At 44.9% G+C, this 17,786-nt stretch overlaps 1 protein-coding gene across 1 annotated transcript in view; it reads right to left on the reverse strand.

Moving 5' to 3' along the window:
• LOC144509229 (glycoprotein endo-alpha-1,2-mannosidase-like protein) overlaps positions 1–17,786 on the reverse strand; it is a 58,747-nt gene continuing 40,961 nt past the window's right edge. Inside the window, exons 3-4 of the mRNA XM_078237779.1 lie at positions 3,041–3,117; positions 1–637 (exon numbers count right to left, since the gene is read on the reverse strand). Coding sequence (XP_078093905.1) covers positions 1–637; positions 3,041–3,117 — 714 coding nt within the window. The remainder of the gene's footprint in view (positions 638–3,040; positions 3,118–17,786) is intronic.

A 17,786-nucleotide genomic window follows, 5' to 3' on the forward strand; every position in this document is an offset into this window, starting at 1 on the left:
TTACATCAGCCACTGTTCTTTCTCTTTGCAGAAGTACTCTGCCCATTTGCGGGTCAGCTCCAAGTACAAGTTTGGTTCATGGGGCAGGTAGTCCAGGTAGGTGTACTGCGCAGTCTTCTTTGGCACCGCCTTCTCTATCTGTGTGCCCTCATGCCACTCATTAAAAGATGTGATGGAGATTATCTCTGGCCTCACTGTGAGAGCAGCATGGAGGGCGGTTTCGTAGTACTTCCCACTGACCCGGTTCCTTGTGTTATGATTGTTCCATGGGCGTACTCTGGTATCTATGTATCCAGGCCCCACACTTGGAATGAACATCAGGTTGTTGCTATCACAGAAATTCTTGATGGTCTTCCAGTTTTGATGAGATGATCCAAATGAGAATCCATTGGATGCAAAGTAGGTGTATAATCCGTCAAATCCTGACTCCAGGATGTCCTGTTTGTGCTTCTCCTCCACTATCAGCCCAATAAATATGCCATCATACGGTGTATTGCGGATACTGTGAGATCCTGAGGATGTCAGGAGATTGGACCAGGCAGCTGGAAGTGTCAGGTAGGAGTCATAGATATAAAACATCGGCAATAACCTTCCTGTGCTGGTTCTGTACTTGTAAAAGGCTGAATGAGACCCATACCTACAAAAAAACAAAAATACATTGTGACATGCAAAGAACAAAAATCTTAAGACAACAAGATGTTATAGCATTCAACCTTCAGGAAGGATTTGGCTTACGACAGGGATTTTCTGAGCCTTGCTGGTCTTGGTCACAGCATGGCTGTGTGGGTCATCACTTGTCCTCTGTTCTGCAATGGAAACTGCTGGGATAGGCGGTTTGGAGCTGTTTGTGGAATGATTTCCCCATATTGGCCCTGGGGTTTTCACTCTGGGTTTTCGCCTCTCCCTGGAGATCACATGGTCTGGAATGGGGGGGTAGGGGTGAGTTAATAGGTTGTGATGAACAAAGCATCATAGCTGTGAGGGACAGCTCGGGGATAGGATATTAGTATGTAGATAGGCTGGCAAATTGGGCGGGGATCCTGGATTCAGGATTCAATCCTGGACCGGGGGGCGGCGCGGGCTTGGAGGGCCGAAGGGCCTGTTCCTGTGCTGTATTGTTCTTTGTTCTTTGATTGTAGGTGTGGTGAGCAAAGGGTTGTAGGTGGCCTGGTCGTATTGGGGGAGGCGATGGCCTAGTATTATTGCTGGACTATTAATACAGAAACTCAGCTAATGTTCTGGGGACCCAGGTTCAAATCCAGCCACGGCAGATGGTGGAATTGGAATTCAGTAAAAAATATCTCAAATTAAGAATCTACTGATGACCATAAAACCATTGTCGATTGTGGGAAAAACCCATCTGGTTCACGAATGTCCTTTAGGGAAAGAAATCTGCCGTCCTTACTTTGTCTAGCCTACATGTGACTCCAGAGCCACAGCAATTAACTGCCCTCGGCAATGCGGGATGGGCAACAAATGCTGGCCAGCCAGTGACGCCCATGTCCAAGGGATGAATTAAAACTAAATTGCTCAATTTAAAATATCGTACAGGGAGGTATGTGTTTATCAGTCTCTTTTATCACTGCGGCTGAGTAGAAATATTCCAGGAAAAATCCATGTGATATGCTACCCATGGTTATTCATTTTTTTATTTTAATGGTGTTTTTGGCGTTCAAAATTGTTATATTGGGGCACTTCTATGCAGTTACACAAATTTTACCATCTCGCCCGCCCGAGGCTCTTAAGATCCCATCTAAGGCCAACGGAGAATGTTCTGCGAGCCTCTGGGGCGGGCGCGCTGGTAAATTTCCGACCAGTATGTCTGCCCCGAACTAGCAGTTCCAAAGCATAAAACACAGTGCTAATTATGATATCCAGTATAATAAGAAGTTTCTCCCTGAGCAATTTTCATTGCTTTCCTCCCTCAGCTTCTGCACTGAATGACTTCTCGTTTTTGGTGGTTGCAACCTTCATCTCAACACTTCATGCTCGCTCTCCCCTGAGTTCACTGCCAATTCCTTTTATATCCACCCCTGAAAAATCTATCTCACAATTCATTGAGAACTGCACTTTCAAAATCCCAGCTGTCTTTGGCCCAGTTCTCATAATACTTCTGCAGTTATTGCTTCGCTCAATCATAGACTCACCTCCATCTTTGCTTCTCCTGTCCCCATTAGAACCAATACTCTCCCTCTTACTGTTTTCCTGGTACGACCCTCATCTCTGCTCCCTTAAGTCCAAGGGGCATAGAGTTGAAAGGACATGGTGGAGAATTGAGCTAGCCATCCACTGCCAGATCTGGCTGGACCACACTGTTGGGTCCTGCTCTCATCTGCTAAAATGGCTCACTGGAATGCAAAGATAAACCCTGGTTTATTTCTCCACTGCAAACTCTCTTCCCTCCACCTACCTTTGTAAGGTGCTCACCGCAATATTGACACTATCTGATCAGCTGCCTCTGCCGTGTGCCTCCTTTCCCCTAGCACACCTAAGACCATAAGACATAGGAGCAGAATTAGGTCACTTGGCCCATCGAGTCTGCTCCGCCATTCAATCATGGCTGATATTTTTTCTCATCCCCATTCTCCTGCCTTTTCCCATAACCCCTGATCCCCTTATTAATTAAGAACCTATCTTTCTCTGTCTTAAAGACACTCAATGACCTAGCCTCCACAGCCTTCTGTGGCAAAGAGTTTAACATATTCACCACTCTCTGGCTGAAGAAATTCCTCCTCATCTTTATTACCTGAGGTTGTGCCCTCTGGTTCTAGTTTTTCCTACCAGTGGAAACATCCTCTCCGGACCAAACCTTCTCCAAATTCACACTGAGCCACATAAGGACATATTAAGTCAGTTGACCAAAAGCTTGGTTAAAGATGTAGGTTATAAAGGATATCTTTAAGGATGAGGATTTTTGAATCAGTACATTACTTGATGGGGATCCAATGTCATCCCCTTCTAACCTCCCAATCTAGTGACCTGTGCTTCTCAAGCCTGGCGCCCAGGGAGTCGAGGAGGATCTTTGGCTGCAAACACTCACTTGTCCACAATGTACTTGATGTTCTCATACACGGTGTGGTCGTTGCGCCCTATGTACGGCAGGATGTGAAATGCCACCTAGGAAATGTAATGGGATACACAATTAGAAAGGCAATAGGGAACGTGGTTATTTTAGATTAAAGACAAAACAAATGGGACAATCAAGGAAAGTTGCATTGGAATAATATCAGTGATATTAAGAGGCCAGTAATCAGCTGTGTTTCATTTTGGATAGAGGATTGTTACAGAATAATATGTTCAGAATAGTTTGGATGTAGCAAACTAAAGCTGCCGTGAACTCAAACAACCTTCATTTTCGACAGTAATAATGACCAAAATAATAGAAATTGCCAGCAGACCAGGCAGCACTGGTGCAGAGAGAAACAGTGTCAACAATCAGAATGGCTGCCTGACTTACAAAGTATTTCCAGCTAGTACTGTTTTATAGAATCATAATCACTACAGTGCAGAAGGAGGCCATGCAGCCCATTGAGTCTATACCGACGACAATCCCACCCAGACCCTATCCCCATAACCCCATGCATTTACCCTAGCTAGTCCCTCTGACACTAAGGGGCAACTTAGTATGGCCAATCCACCTAACCTGCACATATTTGGAAATAAAGATGGGAGGAAACCGGAGCACCCGGAGGAAACCCATGCAGACACAGGGAGAACGTGCGAACTCCACACAGTGACCCAAGCCGGGAATCAAACCCGGGTCCCTGGCGCTATAAGGCAGCAGTGCTAACCACTGTCACCGTGCCGCCCCACTTTTATTTTGGATTTCCAGCATCTGCAGTATTTTGATTTTACTTCCTAAGGTGTAAGCAAGTGTTCAACTGTCATCTGTGTTGCAAGTGACTTTAGCAAGTTAGATTGAGCTGGAGTGGCTTGGGAACAGATACAGAATGTTGTGTCAGGCAGGACAGCAAGATTTATCTTCCCATCTGCAATGAGTGAGCTTACTAAATTGTGTTGTCAGACTCTCTGCAATTGACGTTAGCACCCCTCTGGAGAAGGGAAACAATCAGCAAGGATCCATTGCCAGTTACTGTCCAGTGACCCTGGTTAGAGTGGATGGTGTCAACCCTGGCCACAGCCAGCAGAAGGCTGAGGGCTCAAGTTCCACAGCAAAGACTAGAGCACAGAATCAAGGCTGGCACTGGAGTGCAGTACTGGGGGAGCGTTGCGTTGTCAGAGGTGCCAGTATTTATTACCCAGCCCTAATTGCCCTTCACAAGGTGGTGGTGAGCCACCTTCTCAAACTGCTGCTATACCGAGAATGTATCTGGCCTCGAGTGCATGTACAAGATCCATTAAGATGGTCCAATGGAATCGAGGGGCTCCAGGAGATGGCAGTAATTGCAGGTAACCTTCTCCTCCTACCTTGAGATGGCCTTGGAGTTCAGGAACTTGTCTATCTCCCATCTGAAGGACTGCGATAAATCAATGTTCAATGCTCATTTTGGTAATCTATTCCAGAGGCTGATGACACAGTGAAAGGGAATATTTCCTAGTGTATAATTCTCTGGTTTCATATTTATACTAATGTGTAATTCTCCATTTCCAATGAAGCTCAGATAACCAATCTACCCAAAAACAATCTATTCTCATCATCATTATAAAATATTGAATCATATCAACTTGATGTCTATGCTTCTCCTGTGAAAGAGGCCCACTTTCAACTGTTTTAAATTTATTCTTTCAGGGGATGTGCGTATGTCACTAGCAAAGCCAGTATTTATTACCCAGCCCTAATTGCCCTTCACAAGGTGGTGGTGAACCACCTTCTCAAACTGCTGCAATCTATGTGGTGAGGATACTCCCGCAGCACTGTAAGGGAGGGGATTCAAGAATTTTGATCCAGTGATGATGAGGAATGGTGGTTTATATGCCCAAGTCAGTTATGTGACTATGAGGGGAGCTTGCAGGGGGTGGTGTTCCCCCACACCTGCTGTCCTTACTCTTCTAGGTGGTAGAGTTGTGGGTTTCGAAGTTGCTGCCAAAGACGCCATGGCGAGTTAGAATCTCAGAATCCCTGCAGTGCAGAAGGAGGCCATTCGGCTGATCAAGCTTGCATCAACAACAATCCCGCCCAGGTCCTATCCCCATAACCCCATGTGTTTACCCTGTTAATCCCCCCAATTTGCCACGGCCAATCAACCTAACCTGGACTGTGGGAGGAAACCGGAGCACCTGGAGGAAACATACGGAGACACGGGGAGAATGTGCAAACTCCACACAGGCAATCATTCAAAGCTGGAATTGAACCTAGGTCCTTGGCACTGTGAGGCAGCAGTGCTAACCACTTTGCCATCTGTTGCTGCATTGCATTTTGTAGTTGGCACCCAATATGCGCTGTTAGTGGAGGGAGTGTATGTTCAAGGTGATGGATAGGCTGTCAGTCAAGTGGACCACTTTGTCTTGAGTTTCTTGAGTGTTGTTGGAGCTGCAATCATCCAGGCAAACTCTTTAAGCCCGTCTTGATAGCTAAAAGACCTAAGCCTAGATATCATTCTAGGGATCCTTTCCTTAGCCTTTGCTAAGGCATTTGCATCTTCCATCAATAAGATGTTACATGCCTGGAGTCTTTTCTTTCTTTTATTCCCTCCCTGTTCTAATTAACAGGATTTTATGATTCATGTAGGTAATGTTGACTTTGGCAATAGTGTGAAATGGATCAACACTTGTCCAATTGTCATTCCCATTGAAGAAATAACCACTGTGCCATTGTGGGGTAGCACAGTGGTTAGCACTGCTGCCTTACAGCACCAGGGACCCAGGTTCGATTCTGGCCTCGGGTGACTGTCTGTCTGTGTGGAGTCTGCACGTTCTCCCTGTGTCTGCGTGGGTTTCCCCGGGTGCTCCGGTTTCCTCCCACACTCAAAGATGTGCGGGTTAGGTTGACTGGCCATGCTAAATTGACCCTTAATGTCAGGGGATTAGGCGGGTAATTATATGGGGTTGCAGGGATATGGCCTGAGTGGGATTGTTGATGGTGCAGGCTCGATGGACCAAATGGCCTCCTTCTGAACTGTAGATTCTATGCTTCTATGAAATACAAACACAAGAAATTGATGACCAAGAGAAGACCAACAGGTCCATCAAGCTTGCTCCAGCCATCATTGTGCATCGTGACCAGCCACTTTCTGTCCCTCCCTCCAAACATGTAGGCCGGGATTTTCCGGCCTTGCTTGCCCCGAAACTGGAAAATCCCGCCCGAGGTCAATGGACCTTTCCATAGTCTGCTCCTCGCCCGCTACGATTCCTGTGACGGGGGGGGGGGGGGGGGGGGGGATGGTAAAATTCGCTCCATAGTCTCCTCTAACAGACAAGGAAAAGGAAAATCCTGCCCTGGGCCAATAAAGGAAAACAAATATCTGGAAAATCCTTCTCTGACCTCCTCGGGCAATTCAAACCAGTGCAAGAGGTCACATAAGGTCCGGTTGAATGAATATCATCTGTTTTACATTATCATATAAACCACTACCTCCACTATTCTTGATACATTTTCATTGCTCTCCTATTCTTTTTAACTTTAATGGTATTTGATACTAGATAATGGCCTCAGCCCTTCATCCTAGCTTCTTGAGTCAAAAGGAAATTGTCAGCACTGACATCCCTCATCATATTTTAGTTTTAAATAATCTATTTTTATATTTATGGATATTAGAAATAGAGTATAGCTTTAAGTAAGTTTAGTTTTTTGTTTCTGTACTTGAAATTACTGCAGTTTGGTTTAGCTGCATGCATTATAATGAGGGTTTATGGAGTGAAAGCAAACAGGGCTTAAAGGAAAACTAGGTTGTTGCTTAGCAACCAAGGACCCACTTTAGGACAGAAAGAACTTGTGACTTAGTTGTAAGCTAGTGCTATTGAAGCTGGACACAAGATGATGGAGCTGCAGAAAGCAGACTTCCATAGAAACATAAGTAAGTCCCTGAAACCAGGCAGTTGGAACAAAAGTATGTCTCAGGAAGACAGTTAAATTAAAAGAATAAAGAACAAATGGAACATGGTATTATGCAGGAGAATTCAAGTAGAAAGCAGAGAAAGTGCTCTGAGTTAAAGAGATATTTGCAGGAACCAGATTTAAAGTCAGACATCCGAGGTACATCAAAAGTTTGGTGACATCTTAATGCAGTCTGTGAAGCGGCAGTGTTCTGCTGGCATGGCTGTGTTCCTGAGAGATTGTGTGGAAGCTTAAATGCATGTTGCAATCCAAGGCAGGGGAGTATCGAAAGGAGAGATTGGAATCCTGGAAGTGGATCCTTGGTGAGGGCATCCGAGAGAGAGCCTGGTGGGGAAGAAGATTCCCAAGTTGGGTTTTTTGAGAATGGTGTTTGGAAACTTGGGGAAGTCAGAGTTCTAGTGAGACCCATTGGCTCAAAGTGTGACAAGCATCTGGGGGGACTTGATGAGCAATCCACAGTAGTTGTTTCAGGTGGATCTGTCACTTGGTGTGTCGGCCAAATGATGCTTGTTGGTTGAACACTGGAGTATAATATATCATTTATAACTTGTGTTATCCTTACCAATCTGTGTACATCCGTAAAGATAAAGGTGGGGTGCAGGAATAGTGGATTATAGTCAATCCTTTCTTGCTCCATAAAGGTTTTATTCTTTAGTTAAAAGCCAATCAGCAGTCCTGTGACTCTGTTCATCTATGTCTCGAAACAAAAAATTAAAGTTATTGAGCTGGGACCTGACTGCCCAGTAGTAACATCAGCCGGGATCTTAACAACACACATTGGATGGTGACAATCTGATGCATCCGTCGTGAAGATTTGACAGTGTTGGTCAGAAACAATAAACTATGAGGCTGTTTCCACGTTCTGTTTTGGGACATGTGTGGTTAACTTGTTATTTCGGAATCTCACACGCCCAATGTGGCCCTCCGCTAAAAAGCATTTCCCAAATCTCAAAACTAAAATAACTCGCTATTTATAATTAAACGTGGAAAAACTCTTAATGCACAGTGATGAATCAAATGTGTAATTACTTCTCTCCTTCTGCCCTTGACATGCTCGTTTTTCATCTTTTTTTTTAACTGTTGTCAGGGGTTATTGATTAGAATGAGAACATGTCAGCATTTAAGTACACTTTAGTCTCTGTATATTGATTGGTCTGTCCTTGTAATCCTCTAAGTGTGCGGGAAGGCAAGATTTAAAGACTTAAAAAAGATTGGACGCTCACTGGTGTGCTGAGCTGGAACATTATCCTTTCACTTCTGAGACCAAGGTTCAAACACAGTCCAGATCAATGAGCTATTGACTGCCCTCTCTGCTCCTGTGAGGATGGTGCAGTAAATAAATCTGTGGTGATCCATGCCTTGTTCCTTTAAAGCCAGAGTTCACTGTGCAAAATTGCCCGCAGATTGGTGTGAAATTACTTTCACCTGGGAACAGACTATAATCATATGGCTGGTGGAGGACACGGAATTATCACTGGTACGATAGAGGCTGCTCTTCCAAGGTGGGAAGAGGTCTGGTAATCCACACATACATTTTCTGCTCACAGAAAAAGAAAATAGTTTTCCACGAGTCCCTTAATTTAGCATGGTTTACCTGAATCTTTGTAAAGAGGAGAATAAAGTGGCACTGCTGCCTCACAGCTCCAGGGATCTGGGTTCGATTCTCAGCTTGGGTCACTGCCTGTCTCGAGTTTGCACATTCTTCCCGTGTCTGCGTGGGTTTCCTCTGGGTGCTCTGGTTTCTTCCCACAGTCCAAAGATGTGTAGGTTAGGTGCATTGGCCATGCTAAATTGCCTCTTCGTGTCCTGGGATGCATAGGTTAGAGGGATTAGCGGGGTAAATATGTGGGGTTATGGGGATAGGGCCTGGGTGGGATTGTGATCGGTGCAGACTCGATGGGCCGGATGACTCCTTCTGCACTGTAGGGATTCTATGAAGATTTCTGACAGAACGTTGATTTTAACGACAGCAATTTATTTGTGAGTGATTTATCTGGTAACAGTGATCATCGATGCTGCAGTTTGGCACAAATTCAAAATGAAATTTCAAATTTGAGCCAAATTGGACAATGGACTTATTCAACCAATCTGAACTGGTCTTAATTTAAGGTCAGTTCAGATGTATCATTCCATTTATGGAGTCACGGCCAGATTAGCACAGCTTCACTCTCTCTAACCTGACTGCTATACATTGACATGGGTGCAATAGAAAGGGGTTGCGCTGGCCTTGGTACTGATTCCCATTGAATATTGAATGAGGCAAAGAATGAACAGAGTGTGTCTTATGTGCCAGTGAGGTGCACTGGTATTTTCATGAGTTGAGTTTAGTTACCTGTGATTCCTCTATTTAGTGTTGCACCTTTATTTTGAATTGAAGACTTGAGATAAAAAGCCAAGGTACATATTAGACGACATCACTAAGGCTGCAGGGACTAAAAGGGATAATAAGCTAACTCAGGCAGTAGTTTCTGAGTGGCTATCACAGAATTGTTACGGTGCAGAAGGAGGCTCTTTGGTCCAAAGCGCCTGCACTGGCTCTCCAAACAAGCATCATGGCATAGTACCAATTCCCCTCCCTTTTCCCGTACCCCTGCACATTGTTTCTATTCAAGTAATCATTTAATCACCTCTTGAATGCTTTGATTGAACCTGTCTCCACCACATTTCCAGGCAGTACATTCCACAACCGAACCACTCGTGAGAAAAAGCCTTTTGCTTCTTTTGCAAAGCACCTTAAATCTGTGCCCTCTCCTTCTCGATCCTTTTATGAAGGGAAACAGTTTCTCCCTATATTACTCTGTCCAGCCCCCGCATTATTTTGAACAACTCCATCAAATCTGCTCTTTGCTTTCTTCTCTCCAAGGAGAACAGTTCCAAGCTCTCCAATCTATCTTCATAACTGAAGTTTCTCAGCCCTGGAACCAGTCCTGTAAACTTCTTTTGCATACTCAGGTTCTGAACTACCATAGGATTAGGGGGACTAGCAGGGTAAATACGTGGGGGTATTGGGGGTAGGGCCTGGGTGGAATTGTGGCAGATGCAGACTCGATGGGCCAAATGGCCTCCTTCTGCATTGTAGGGATTCTATGAAAGGACAATAAATCTTTCCTTAATCGACAGATTCACTACATGCTTTAAAATGCACTGATGTAATTACGAGACCTCCCACCCTGATAATACTGTGTAGCGTTACCTCAGCCTTTTAAAAGATTTTTGCTTGTGTGCTTACCCCAACGTCCCCCCGAGCCGCAATCTACTGTTGTTGAGGAATCAGTAAATCATGGCAATAGCTCAGGGTGTCCGGGGCAACGCATTCACTGAGGCAAAGAAGAATGAGCCTGTGTACGTTTTAAGGACATATCCCAGTGGGTAAAATGTTGCGTTCAGGCAGACTGTCTGCAGCTGCTCCATCTCTCCCCTGACGAGTACGGAGAGGCAATTAAAGGAAAGACATGAATTTTAATAAAGCAGACATGCAAGTTAAGTTACGTGTACAGAGATAAGATATTTTCCCAAAAGTTGTTTTACTTATTGTGGACTGAGTTTGAGAGGCTCTTTAAATCTGCCCCTAAGTTTGGATAAAGTACAAGTCAAGCAGCAACATAACATTACTGAAGCAACATGGAGGGTTGCCGGGAGCTTGTTTTAAGTGTAATACAGGCAAAGTTCAGGGGAAAGCGCATCATTAAGTAGGAACACTTATCCATCAGCCAAATGAAAGCAGCTTTGCTGGACTTACTCCCTGTTTGTCAGGATAATAAATGTGAATGCAAGATAGGCCCAGCGGGAGCAATAGAGTTCTACATCTAATTACAGCTCAGAAAATTAATTAAAAGCTTTAATCAGGCACAACGCATTTCCCTTACACCAGTGAAAAGAGAACATTTCAGAGCTTCAGATAGCATACATTACCTTTTTTAGAAGAAAACTAATGAGCGGAATATAGTTAATGATGCCATTAGGCACTGGAAGATTCTACACTGCGTGGATAGATTTCTGAGCTCACTACTGGTACTGAGATCTCAACTCTTTTAGACCTGCTGCCCTCCTGCTGTACAGTACTTTCATCAATGGCTTCCCTCTGGTACCTCCTGTGAACCTTGAACATGAAGCACCTTCAGGTTATTCAACTTTAGCAGGAATCCCAGCTGTTTTTTTTTCATTTGTGGGACATGGGCGTCGCTGGCTGACCAGCATTTATTGCCCATCCCCAGTTGCCCTTTTGAGAGTCAACCACATTGTTGTGGCTCTGGAATCACATGTAGGCCAGACCAGGTAAGGACGGCAGATTTCCTTCCCTAAAGGGCATTAGTGAACCAGTTGGGTTTTTTCGACAATGATTTCATGGTCATCAGTAGATTCTTAATTCCAGATTTTGTTTTATTGAATTCAAATTCCACCGTCTGCCATGGCGGGATTTGAACCCAGGTCCCCAGAACATTAGCTGAGACTAGTTGCACCTTTATCCTAACTAGCCTGCACTTTGCAGCAGCAATCACAAGATATCCATTGAGAGTGGGAGCCTGACTTTTCCCAGTGCGACCTCTATCCTCAATACAGTCACAATAATGTAGTCAGATCTCGACAACAAGAATAACTTGCATTTGTACGGTGCCTTCAACGTAGTAAAAATGTTCTCCATTGTCATGGGGCAGAATTCTAGAGCTCCCTCCATAACAGCACAGTGCCTGGCCCTTTACCTCAGGGACTGCAGTGATTCAAGAAAGTGGCTCACCACTATCTTTTCAAGGGCAATTGGGGATAGGCAATAAGTGCTGGCCTAGCCAGTGACATTCACATGCTGTGGAAGAAGCTCCTCCGTACAAGTCAGGGGAGAGATGGAGCAGCTGCAGACAGTTTGCCTGAACACAACATTTTACCCACTGGGATATGTCCTTAAAACGTACACAGGCACATTCTACTTTGCCTCAGTGAATGTGTTGCCCCGGATACAGTGAGCTATTGCCATGATTTACTGATTCCTCAGAAACAGTAGGTTGGGGCCAGGGGGGACGTTGGGGTAAGCACACACAAGCAAAAATCTTTTAAAGGGCTGAGGGAACGCTGTGCAGTATTATTATTGCGTAGTATTAGTATTGCGCTGCGTAGTATTATTATTGCTTCCTAATCAACACCTCGTGCCTAGACGTAGCAACACTGGCAAGTTTCTGCTCATGATGTGGAGATGCCGGCGTTGGACTGGGGTAAACACAGTAAGAAGTTTAACAACACCAGGTTAAAGTCCAACAGGTTTATTTGGTAGCAAAAGCCACACAAGCTTTCGGAGCCTTAAGCTCCTTCTTCAGGTGAGTGGGAATTCTGTTCACAAACAGGGCATATAAAGACACAAACTCAATTTACATGAATAACGTAAGTAATGTAATGTAAGTAGTTTCTGCTCCCCAGACCTAGAATACCTGACGCTAAAATGCTGCCCCTACTACCTTCCGCGGGAGTTCGCCTCCATTATCCTGACGGCAGTTTATATCCCACCCCATGCGGACATGAAGATTGCGCTGGATGAAATAAACACAACTACAAATAGCCTTGAGATGAAACATCCCCAGGCCTTGTTCATCGTGGTCGGGGACTTCAATCAGGCCAAACTCAAGAGCGTACTACCAAGTTACCGCCAACACGTCTCCTGTTCCACCAGAGGCCCAAACATTCTAGATCACTGCTACACAAATATCAAACATGCCTGCTGCTCCGTTGCCTGCCCACACTTTGGCAAATCAGACCACAAGGCTGTGCTCCTGCTCCCAGCTCACAAACAAAAACTGAAGCGGGAGAATCCATCAAAGAGAGTCGTGGAATGTTGGTCTGAGGAATCGGATAATCTTCTACAAGACTGCTTGGAGTCAGAGGATTGGTCAGTATTTAAAAACTCTGCGACCAGCCTGAACGAGTATGCCACTACAGTTTTCCCACTCACCTGAAGAAGGGGCTTGGAGCTCCGAACGCTTGTGTGGCTTTTGCTACCAAATAAACCTGTTGGACTTTAACCTGGTGTTGTTAAACTTCTTACTGTGTTTACCCCAGTCCAATGTCGGCATTTCCACATCATTGCCCAAAGGAGGCAGAGAGTGGGTATCGATGGGTCTTTTTCTAAATGGAGGTCGGTCACCAGTGGTGTGCCCCAAGGATCTGTTCTGGGACCCTTGCTGTTTGTCATTTTCAAAAATGACCTGGATGAGGAAGTGGAGGGAAGAGTTGGTAAGTTTGCCGATGACACGAAGGTTGGTGGGGTTGTGGATAGTCTGGAGGGATGTCAGAAGTTACAGAGGGACATAGATAAGATGCAAGACTGGGCGGAGAAGTGGCAGATGGACTTCAACCCAGATAAATGCGTAGTGGTCCATTTTGGCAGGTCAAATGGGATGAAGGAGTACAATATTAAGGGAAAGACTCTTAGTACTGTGGAGGATCAGAAGGACCTTGGGGTCCGGGTCCATAGGACTCTAAAATTGGCCCCGCAGTTGGAGGAGGTGGTTAAGAAGGCGTATGGTGTGCTGGCCTTTATCAATCGAGGGATTGAGTTTAGGAGTCTGGGGATAATGATGCAGCTATATAAGACTCTCGTCAGACTCCACTTGGAGTACTGTGCTCAGTTCTGGTCGCCTCATTACAGGAAGGATGTGGAAAAGATTGAAAGGGTGCAGAGGCCATTTACAAGGATGTTGCCTGGATTGAGTGGCATGCCTTATGAGGATAGGCTGAGGGAGCTCGGTCTTTTCTCTTTGGAGAGACGTAGGATGAGAGGAGACCTAATAGAGGTATATAAGATGCTGAGCGGCATAGATCGGGTGGACTCTCAGAGGCTTTTTCCTAGGGTGGAAATAGCTGCTACGAGAGGACACAGGTTTAAGGTGCTGGGGTCTAGGTACAGGGGAAATGTTAGGGGGAAGTTTTTCACACAGAGGGTGGTGGGCGAGTGGAATCGGCTGCCGTCAGTGGTGGTGGAGGCAAACTCAATAGGGTCTTTTAAGAGACTCCTGGATGAGTACATGGGACTGAATAGGATGGAGGGTTATAGGTAGGCCTAAAAGGTAGGGATATATTCGGCACAACTTGTGGGGCCGAAGGGCCTGTTTTGTGCTGTAGTTTCCTATGTTTCTATTCCGTCTTCTTCCATCGGGAAAAAGATACAAAAGTCTGAGGTCACGTACCAACCGACTCAAGAACAGCTTCTTCTCTGCTGCCGTCAGACTTTTGAATGGACCCATCTTGTATTAAGTTGATCTTTCTCTACACCCTCGCTATGACTGTAACACGACATTCTGCACCCTCTCGTTTCCTTCTCTATGAACGGTATGTTTTGTATAATGCCCAAGAAACAGTACTTTTCACTGTATGCTAATACATGTGACAATAATCAAATCAAATCAGGGTGGGAGGTCTTGTGATTGCATCAGTGCATTTTAAAGCATGTCGTGAATTTGTTGGTTAAAGAAAGATAGAAAAATCTCAAGGTTCTTCACAGGGTTTCCTCCATCACTGTGGATTGACCACATTCATGTTTCAAGATGGCGCTGGGCGACTCTGTGCGAGCTATGTATGGTATGATTTTTATGGATAGCACGCAAAATGATACTTTTCACTGTATCTTGCATCACGGTGGCACAGTGGTTAGCGCTGCTGCCTCACAGCGGGGCATGTATGTTTCAATGGGTTTTTGACTGTTGTTACATGATACATTTTGCGTGTTGGTGCCTGGTGAGGAAAGGGTTGAGCTCAAACATAATCCTTGCTTTCCAGGGTCAAGCGACCCTGCTGATCTGATTTGATTTATTATTGTCGCATGTATTAACATACAGTAAAAAGTATTGTTTCTTGCGCGCTATACAAAGCATACCGTTCATAGAGAAGGAAAGGAGAAGATGCAGAATGTAGTGTTACAGTCACAGCTAGGGTGTAGAGAAAGATGAACTTAATGTGAGATAAGTCCATTCAAAAGTCTGACAGCAGCAGGGAAGAAGCTGTTCTTGAGTCGGTTGGTACATGATCTCAGACTTTTGTATCTTTTTCCCGACGGAAGGTGGAAGAGAGAATGTTCGGGGGTGGGTGGGGTGCTTGATTATGGTGGCTGCTTTGCCCAGGCAGCAGAAGTGTAGACAGAGTCAATGAGGCTGGTTTGCGTGATAGATTGGGCTACATTCACAACCTTTTGTAGTTCCTTGCGGATTTGGGCAGAGCAGGAGCCATACCGAGCTGTGATACAACCAGAAAGAATGCTTTCTATGGTGCATCTGTAAAAGTTGGTCAGAGTCATAGCTGACATGCCAAATTTCCTTAGTCTTCTGAGAAAGTAGAGGGGTTGGTGGGCTTTCTTAACTATGGTGTCGGCATGGGGGGACCAGGACAGGTTGTTAATACTCAATGTTTAGGTGTGTGTGGGAAGTGGCCCCTTACACAACCTACACAAAATGACTGATCCTGTGAGGGAAAACAGGAGTACAAAAAGGGGCAATCTGTACTTACTTCGAGATCTGTTACAATTTTGGGACACCGCAAAGCACTTCCCATCCAATAAATTTCTTCTAAAGTGCAGTGACTATTGTCATGTAAGTAATTATAGTAACAGCAAGGTACTATAAATTGCAAATTAAATGAATGACTATTTAATTTGTTTAGTTTTTTTGGGTTGTGTTGATTGAGAGAAGACCAGGGATTGCTCCACAATTTTTTTCAAATACCATGATGCCTTGGGATCTTTTATCTTATTCCAGATCAGCTCGACACAACTGAATGCAAGTTAGTCCGTGTGACGGTGCAGCACTTTGTCAGCAGTGCACTGAAATGTTAGTCTAGATTATGATGTGAAGTCCTGTGTTTGGGGCCTGATTCCACAACTTTCAGATTCAGAGGCAGGAGTGCGCTACCAACAGGTCTGTGATACGCCATCACCGTCGATTGCAAGGAGCCTCTTCGAGAATTCTCAATCTTCTAAAAGCTATTTGAGCCGTCGCTCCTCATTCAACATTACAAAAAAATACAGATCAACTAGTCACTGCCTCATTGCTGTTTGTGGAAATTGGTTGTATGCAAATTGGCTGCTGCATTTGCCAACATTACAGCAGTGATAATACATCTAAAGTACGTCATTGGCTGTAAAGTGCTTTGGGGTGTCCAGTGATTGTGAAGGGTGCTATACAAATCCAAGTCCTTTTTGATGTCCATCTGATCCAGCACAGTGATAAGGCCAAGGAGCTAAACATAGAAACATAGAAGATCGGAGCAGGAGGAGGTCACTTGACCCTTCGAGCCTGCTCCGCCATTCATTACGATCATCCAACTCAGTAGCCTAATCCTGATTTCTCCCCATAACCTTTGATCCTGTCCATTCGCCCCAAGTGCTATATCCAACCGCCTCTTGAATACATTCAATGTTTTGGCATCAACTACTTCCTGTGGTAATGAATTCCATAGGCTCACCATTCTTTGGGTGAAGAAATGTCTCCTCATCTCCGTCCTAAATGGTCTACCCTGTATCCTCAGACTGTGACCCCTGGTTCTGGACACCCTCAGTATCGGGAACATCCTCCCTGCATCTACCCTGTCTAGTCCTGTCAGAATTTTATAAGTCTCAATCATAACTGCAGACAGATTGGCTGCTCTATACTCTGCATCTTTCTCTTCTTCTGGGTATAAATTCTGAACCATTAGGAGATGTGAGCCATCAGTTATGGGTACTTTCCTTCCATCTGATCAAGCAGCTGCCAGTATCACTCAGCAATGGCTTGGCCAAACGCAAAAGAAAATGCAGTCAATGCAGGAGATTGTGGGATTGGAACCACTTTCATCATAATCTCGATCTCTGCGTGACTACCTTGTTTCCATATATTTAGTCAAGGGTTACTGGGTGCAGATGGCAAAATGGAGTTGAGACCACAACCAGACCAACCATGATTTTATTGAATGGTGGAGCAGGCTCGAAGGGCCGAATGGCCTCCTCCTGCTCCGATGTTCCCGAAATACAGGATCACGTCACTCAGGTTTTCGGTTCGTATTTTGGGTGCACACACATTGGACACTATAGAATCATAGAATCCTACAGTGCAGAAGGAGGCCATTCAGCCCATCGAGTCTGCACCGACCACAATCCCACCCAGGCCCTATTCCCGTAACCCCATGCATTTACCCTAGCTAGTCCCCCTGACACTCGGGGGCAATTTAGCATGGCCAATCCACCTAACCCGCACATCTTTGGATTGTGGGAGGAAATCGGAGCACCCGGAGAAACCCATGCAGACACAGGGAGAATGTGCGAACTCTACACAGACTGTGGTTTTATCAAAGCTGGTTCATTGTCCCGAAGGAGCTGTATGCTTGCAATGTTTCACACTAAATAAATATAAGGTTGAATAAAGATTGGCGCCTGTGCTTAACTAATTGGTTCTCTGGAACAGGACACAAAATTATTGTCTTGAATCTAAACAAAACAAATGTAGGTATTCAGGGTGAGTTAGGTAAGGTAAGTTGGGAAACTACATCTTAATATTTGCTGAAGGCGAGAATGACTATCAATTAAAAGATTAATACAAAATTTGTAACAAATTCCTTTAAGGCACAAACATCTCACAGGAAAAAATTGTCCAATCATAGGCAACAAGAGGAGTTAAAGATTGTATTAGATCAAAGGAAGTGGCTGATAATGCTGCCGCACGATGTCACAATGGTTAGCACTGCTGCCTCACAGCGCCAGGGACCCGGGTTCGATTCCTGGCATGGGTCACTGTTTGTGTGGAGTTTGCATGTTCTCCCCATGTCT

The sequence above is a fragment of the Mustelus asterias genome, chromosome 21 (genome assembly GCF_964213995.1).
Source record: "Mustelus asterias chromosome 21, sMusAst1.hap1.1, whole genome shotgun sequence".
Taxonomy (NCBI): Eukaryota; Metazoa; Chordata; class Chondrichthyes; order Carcharhiniformes; family Triakidae; genus Mustelus; species Mustelus asterias.